The sequence below is a fragment of the Antennarius striatus genome, chromosome 3 (genome assembly GCF_040054535.1).
Source record: "Antennarius striatus isolate MH-2024 chromosome 3, ASM4005453v1, whole genome shotgun sequence".
NCBI classification, from domain to species: domain Eukaryota; kingdom Metazoa; phylum Chordata; class Actinopteri; order Lophiiformes; family Antennariidae; genus Antennarius; species Antennarius striatus.
In genome coordinates, this window is record NC_090778.1 from 8,913,807 (window position 1) to 8,921,819 (window position 8,013).

General features: G+C 40.1%; 1 protein-coding gene across 1 annotated transcript; it reads right to left on the minus strand.

The window, feature by feature from the left end:
- Positions 1 to 231: 231 nt before the first annotated feature.
- slc25a25a (solute carrier family 25 member 25a) lies at positions 232 to 7,003 on the minus strand. Its single transcript, XM_068311398.1, has 10 exons — positions 6,774 to 7,003; positions 5,170 to 5,296; positions 4,978 to 5,065; positions 4,776 to 4,887; positions 3,583 to 3,741; positions 2,708 to 2,860; positions 2,513 to 2,620; positions 2,229 to 2,396; positions 1,641 to 1,794; positions 232 to 1,544 (listed from the first exon to the last, which is right to left on the minus strand). Exons 1-10 carry the CDS (start codon positions 6,933 to 6,935, stop codon positions 1,360 to 1,362), a joined length of 1,416 nt encoding a protein of 471 aa, XP_068167499.1. The 5' UTR covers positions 6,936 to 7,003; the 3' UTR covers positions 232 to 1,359.
- Positions 7,004 to 8,013: the final 1,010 nt, after the last annotated feature.

The following is an 8,013-nucleotide window of genomic DNA, read 5'->3' on the forward strand; positions in this document are numbered from 1 at the left end:
TGCGCAACGCTGACAAGAGACAAACAATTCCCACTATATCGTAGTTTCTCTTAAGAACAAGGAAGATGTGTGATAACTTTCACTGAAATCTTTGGACAGTTCAAATAGTTAGCATTACGAACAAGAATTCCTATATGTCATATCTAATGCTGAATGACCTACTGTGTGCAGTACAAGACAGAAACGCTCATCAATTTACTGTAAAGTACAAAAGAGACACCTGAGGCTGAATATTACAAGATTTTGCATTTATTTGCATCAAAATGGTCCATTAAAAACAATACTAAAGTACATTCTTTACAAATGAATTACAAGTTAATACCTGCATTGCTATAACATTTAGACTGTTGCAGCATTGATTAAAGTGCACGATGCCACTCATCTTTTTTCAAGCAGTCTTTTCCTTAGTATAAATGTTCAAGTGAAAAACCCTGTAAGACTTCTGAATTAAACAACAATTTGCCCATCAACCTGAGACGTATACTGTAAGGACAAAACCTCACCTACAGTCATTAGATACGAACAGAAGCTGTTTGCACAGTTATTTTCAGCCACTTTGACTGGTGGCAACAAATTCCTTCTCCCAGCATTTCACCAGACAACTTCATTTAGTGTTCGAAAGCCACATATTAAGGCTGTTGCCTGGTGTGTTTACCCTTCCTGAATATAGCATTTTAAAACTATCAGGTGCATATTTGTCCATTCATCCAAGTCACCCGTAGCCTTACTCCTCAGTATTCTAGACAATAAAAATAAATACAGAATTGATGGAAATAAATACTCTATAAATCACTCATTCAGGACAAGGGAGGAGAGAAATCAGACTTACATGTGCAAAATCCTTCCATTCAACCTCTTCCTATTGGTAGAAAACACACTGCCGTTTCTACCACGTAAAAACTTTTCTGTATGCGATTTATTTAAAATCAGAAGGCTGGTAATGCATGTCTTACTTATTAATGCCTGCAATGTCGTGCCAACATTGAAGTTGAACCTCCGTTCAGGTACAAAAGCTTGACACAGGTGGAGCAAACATAAAAATAAACATTTGGTCCTTGAGTCACAATCCTATGATTCATATTTCAGTCTTGACACAATAGCAGAAGTCACACACCAACATTCTGAGCTCACAGAGTCCATATCCTCCACACCTTTGCATTCAAGACTTTCATTCTCCCTTCAGCCCAGCAGACATTCACAGAATGAGGCTGTCATGAACCCCCAGGACCAAAAGGTCTCTGCAAGTAATGTCCCAGGAGCGCGGTAGGTGATGAGATATTGGTGTACTTGTTGTCACATTCTACCTTTGAAGTTATCACATTCTACCTTTGAAGTTATGTGACAATGATTGATTGAGTTTCAGCGTGATGTTACTCCAAGCTGCGTCTTCATGTGTTCATACACCACATAGCTGATGCTGACAGCAGGGATGACTTTGAGGAAGTTGGGGGCCAGGCCTCTGTAAAGCCCAGTGGGACCCTCTTTCTGCCAGATCTGCTTGAAAAGACCAGTCATTGTGACCTGTTTGTTGCTCCCAGTCGCAGCTGGAAAGACAAAAAGGACAAGGTTACAACTCAATGTACTCACTTTACTGCGGTAAAGTGACGTGGGGCTCGGTGTGTCACCGGCTGAAGCCTCACCTTGAGCTTGCATACGGGTGCGGATCAGAGCCAAAGGATAACTAGCGAGCTGACCACAGGTGCTGGACACAGTACCACAGGCCAGCATGACAACCACTCCAGGGGCGGTGTTATTGTTGTTGCCATAGTGCTGCAGGTAGCAGTTCTTCAGAGTCTGAGGGGAAAGCAGGAGATCAGTTTAAAGCATTACTCAGCAGATATACCTGCACTACTGTTCTTCCTCAGCGTCATGTTTCTTGGTCTTTCAGGCTGTGTCATCTACCTCAAACAAGTTTGGTTCCATTTTTCATTGCTGATGTAACATGTTCCAACATAAAATCTTGACATGACTGACATTTAAACATTGCTTGAACAAATACAGAATGCTTGCTAGGACGCTTGAATTTTATCAGGACACAGTTAAGTCAGAAAAAATTGAATGTCCGGACTTGAAAGCCAAGTACATTATTATTGTCACTGACTAGAAGGGGACGATCAGAGAATGTTATGAATCAGGATTATTACAGGATGATAAAAGCAGAAACTGGTAAGACCAAAGAAAGTAAGAAATGTTTAAAAAAAGGGTTTTGTGTGGTGGTAATGGCTCACCTCGTACACGGCTAGGTCAATGCCTGCATAGGGGATTATGCCCAACATATTGGGGATGTAGCCTTTATAAAATGCTGCGAGACCTTCCCTCCTAAAAATTTGCTTGGCGCAGTCAGAGATCCCAGAATACTGCCCAGTCGTTCTCAGTGCAAGACGAGTTTTCAGGACCTGGGAGAAGATTTGCCAGAGACAACATTTTATTTGGCTGCAAAGTCCAGAATTTATGGTGACATCGTCATATGGATTTATTTTCAATTATAAGAAGCTTTCTATCCAATAGTCACCTCCATGGGGTAGATGGTGCTCTGAGCTATGACTCCAGCCAGAGATCCAGCAATGAATCTTTCAAAGACACAGAGAGTCTCATTATCACTGCCAATTAAACGTTTAATCTGGAGAGACAAAAACCATAGATGAATTAGTACCAAGTGTCATAAATATTTCATTCGAATCTGAGCTCAAGATTCACTTTGTTGTACCTGCTCATATGCCATGAACTTGAGGGCTGTCTCGGGGGCGATTTTGATGACGTTTACACCATTGCCTCGCCACAGCGACTTCATACCACCCTCTTTGATCATCTGCATCAACCCAGTCATAATGTACATCTTGTTGGTTTGGGATCCATACACCTGAGAAGGAAGATTAAGTTGATGAGATATAAATACTTAATAGAATAATTCTCAATTTCTGTCTGCAATGACAAGGAATGAACCTAAAAAATTTTTTTTTTAAATCAAGGCCAGTTCAATTACTTAATTGGGAAATAGAGCGTACATTGCCAACCATTAGGGGTAAAGTCGACGACATTGTTGAAATGTTGACTTTCAACCTGGCAACTGACGCAAATTGGGTTCATTGACACAGATCCTGAATCTGAACTTAGACCTACACGTAATCGTCACAGTCAAAAGACTGACGATTACGATGTGGAAGGTGTGACCGTCACACACAAGCTCTGATTTGTCAGCGGTATAACCCTGCCCCCCCCCCATTCTCACTCAACTCATAGTCTATCGATCATTAACCTGGTTATGACTCAAGTAACCTTCTCCTGAAAAATTCCCTCCAAGTTCCTTCTAGATTAAATAATGTCACTATGGTCTGAATAACAGTCAGTTAACACAATTATATTCTGAATGTGATTTCTGCAGCATAAATCCCCATTTCAAATAAGAACTAAACAACAGTAGAATGATCTACATTATGTAACTGGGAGCAGCTGGATGAGGTCTTATCAGTGATGGGCGCATCTTCGCTGAAAATAACTTCTTTCACACATTTCTCAGTTCTCACTCTCCCCCCAAAAAGGCCCAGCCATTGTCATTTCTCCATACTTTTTTCATGGTCTTACCTGCATCATGACTTTGAGTCTGTCAAGGGGGGCGGTGCAGGTCCTAGAAATGGATCCAGCTACTCCTCCTGAGACCAGGTGTCTCCACCACATGCCAGTAAGCTTCTCCTCTAGAGTGAACTCATCAGGTACCATAAGGTTCTCACCCACATCGATGATCTGCAACACATAAAACCATTAGATTATAAACATTGAGTGAAGACTAGATGAATGTATTGAGGGAAACTTGTTTTGTCTTCATGACCGTTCTTTGACCAACAGTTAAAAAAAAACCCCATAAAGACTGGTTTGCAGATATGACAATGCGGGTCACCATGTAACTGATTCTAGTGGTAAATTATGGACAGGCTGTACTGCTCTGCTAATGAAGGCTTATTATGACTCAGACTTCAAAAGGGCAAAATGTGCAAGGCAGAGGAAAAATGTTTCACAACGATCTAGGTCAGGAGCAGAACAAGGACAGACTACCACCTGATATCTAAACCTACTGCTTTGTCAAACACCTCTTTTAACAGTGTTTTGAAATACTTTAAAATTTGCATGACTTTCTGGGAAGGCTACTGTTTAATCATTGTTCCAGTTTATAGACTTGGTCAAAACTGTCAATTTATTATCATGATGGACAGTGTCAGGACCTTTTGGGGACACCTGGGTTTGATCGACTTGAATTAAAAACTGCAACCACACAATATTAAATATCAAACATCAAAATCAGTTAACACTGACTCTGCAGTTCTTGATTCAGTAATTTGGAGGCAGTTTGTTTCTTCGACGTGGTGTCTCTAACTCTAGCCAGGTCAGACTTGCGAGGTGGCGAGGCATTGAAATAACTTGTACAACTCCCAAACTGGCTCCATCCTCCTGCTTAAGCTGTCCTGTCCTTAGTTCAGTCTGCTTCAGTTCACTTGCTGCTTCTTTTACGTAACTACCAGACAGACAAATACCTAACATTTAATCCTGCCAGAGTGGGATTACGGAATCATTTACGGTCTAAAATCTGACATGCTGACGCACGATTCATAGTAACTGAGCACTGAACTGCTGTAATCTACTTTGCAGTGACCATTTTTTTCCAGAACTAAGGGGGAGGGGACAAACCTCTCATTTGTTTCACAGCGAGACAAAACTGGTTAAAACAGGACATGAAATGTTTCTGAAGTGTTAACAGTGGAATTTTCAAATGATCCACTAACCGTGGAGTGTTTCCAGTATAGAATGATCTCAGGAATGTTATCAGTGTTCTCCGTCATTGGATGGTTGCTCCAGTCTTTACTGTTAATTGTTATTATTCCATTTGTATCCATGCTTGAAAAAAGAAAAAAAGAAAAGTAAGATTTTGGGTCCATTAATCCAACAACCAAATATGGCAGGGAATGAAATGAGTAAATGGTTTACCTTTTGAGTGCTTTTTCAGCATGCTGTGTAGAAATATGGACACCGAGGTCCCGAAGAGACTGCATGAACTCCTTCAGATCAATGCGGCCTTAAAAGGAAACACAATTTGTAATATATATCACACTTTGAAATATATTTATCAAATGAAAGAAAGGAAACAAAAAAAAAGTGAAACATTCAACAGCTTCATACCTGCAGTCTTACTGTCGACGCTTTTCACCACAAGCTTCAGGTCTTTCTCATAGTCTTGCAGATAGTGAACAAACTCCTCAAACTCCAGCTGTATGTTTGACCCACTTTCTTCTTGCTTTAAGGTTTTCTGAAAACACAAATACACAGAAAAATAAATAAATAAAGCTAGGAGGGGAAATCAAATTTGAGATAATGATGTTTGTGGGAAGATGGGCAAATAAACAGCATGGTGTTGTGATTGCTTTGCATAATTTGGAGAAACCAGTTTTAATAGCAAGTTACGTAACCCCCCACAGACATTCTAGTGCTTCAACATATCGTACGTCCAAAGGCCGATGTTCTCCTTGAACTTGTTACATGGGATCAGAGGACAGACTCATGACCCATTTGCTGAGCTGTGGACATTGGTATGGTATTCTTGTATGACGTACATTTCTCCAGGGCCAGGGAGGAAGTGGAATTAGGTACTACCACTGTGCTGTTTGACCTGCCAGCAGCTTTAAGCCTGTAATGAACCCCTGGGCTAAAAGAAGGCGAGGACTTGGGCAGTCGCCCAGCCTGTTGGCCAGCACAGATACCTGACCCTCTCCACCACAGTGTAGGCATATGACTGTAACCAGATAGTGACCGATTGCAGAACATTCTAATGTCACTTGTACCTCCCATAAAAATAAAGAAAACTACCTGCACAAGTGCACCAATGTGACCTGCAGCATGGTTCAAAATGGCAATATAGTATCAGATGGTTTAAGAATTCACATTAAACTATTCCTGTACCAAACAGTATGTCTGGTGTGTCGGTGTGTGCTCGCACCGCCCTGCTCCTGATGAGTAAGGACAGTCATTCCAGTGTGAAACCAGCCTGATTACTTCGTTACATAACACAATAACTAAACTTGTTCTGCAAAATGCAAGTTTGCTGAATACTTTTAGACTAGCGTCATTTCATGTGAAACTCAATGCAGAAGTGATATTTCTGACATAGATAGCACTAATGGGTCAGATTCCAAGGGACTTCAGAAGCTTTTTGAGGAACATTTTAACAAAAAGTGGGAAAAAAAATAATTGAGGTTCAGTTCACCAGTACTGTAAAATATATTTTTTAAATTACGATAAATTAAGACCTATTCAATAACCAGAAATGCGGAAGAGGAGCCGTGGTGGTGAGCGGCGGTACAGCGCGTGTCTGACTGAGTTCCTTTCTGGGTGGATTTTCTCGGCTAACCGAAAGAAACCGGCACGAACAACGCCGGTTCAGTCCGGGTGCAATTCAAGACAATTGAACAGACCAAAAAATAAAACATAAAATAATGTTAAAGCATCATTAGGATTTGTTATTAAAAAATCTCACAAATATCAAAAATGTAAGTACTTATGTGAAATGAATCGGGAGGCTATCGGAGCGGCTCGACCGACAGGTCTACTTCGGGGCCTTGTCGTAAGGCTTCTAGTAGCACGCTAATACACCCGGCGACCGGAAAGAAGGGATTTCGCGGCGATTAAATTACTTGGATTTAAGAAAGGAGGTTAATGTAACAGCTTAACACAATATATATTTACATTTACAGTCACACCAATTCACAATTGAGATTATTTCCCCTTACCTTTCGCCATTTTTGGTAAGTGGAAAACTCCTGGGACGGCAGGAACAAACTCAATTTGTTAAAGAGAGATTTCAATTCGGTTGGAAGTCCGTTAGACTCAAAATATTCCACTTCAATTGGGTCGGAGTTTGACACCGGCACGTAAAGGCACAGACCGAGCATATCTGGATCAGGATACTTTAAAAGAAACTACAATAAATAAATAAATAAGACACCAACGTGCCTCTTTCAAACCGTTTAACACTGAAATGCCGGTAAAGAAAACGCCGGCTTGTAAATGGCAAGAGGTCACGCCCATTCGAGGAATAGCTACACGTCATTGGTTGATCAAAGGATCCCGCCTCCGAATGACATCTTTTTTAACACCAATCTCTAAAACTGCCCATTGAAGGGATCGGCAGTGCTCGACCCCGCGCTCTTCTTGTTAAACCAATCATGTTTCCTTTTTAGTCACCTTGTTAAATATTGACCAATCCCGTATTTCGTTTCATTCAAACCGCGACTTGAGCGGACTCCTCTGCTGAAAGGCGGGTTATGGCTCAAAATAGCCCAAAATGGTCCACTCCAAATAAAGGGTCGAGAAAGGTCAAGCTACTGTAAACGGAAACATTTACAGCGTGATCGAATAGTAAAAAAAAGTGATAAAACCGCAGTTCCTGAAACAATTACTAAGGATTTGTTTATTTGATTCTATATTTTATCAACTTTGACCAACAACTGCATGACACAAAAACAGCGAAAAAGGAAAATTGAATTTTATTATGAAATATGAACATGTGAAATACAGAGCAAGCATGAAAATGTATAATTTATGAATGTTGCTTGTATTGCTTTTTTTGTAAATTAAACATAACAGCAGTAAGATATGCGAGACAGCAAAACATTAAATGACCTTACCAAAAAAAGACTGTAATTACAAAAGCATAAGTGTAATGGCATCTATAACAAGATATACAGAAAATAGGCAGCTTTTGGATTTTCTTTGTATCTTGTATAGGACACACACATTTAAAAGTGTGGTCATATCATTATGTTAAGAGTTCTGTCAATAGAAGTACCATCAGTAACTGATTGTCTCTGTAATATATGTAAGGCTTGTTTCTGTGCAAGGATAACAGAGGTTCCATGTGTGCATGTAGTTCATGAAATTATAGTCAGCAATTAATAGAATGAAAAGCTAAAATTTTAGGGATACAAAAATGCATTTGCAGTGTTGCATCAAAAATGTATTTTAATCTTA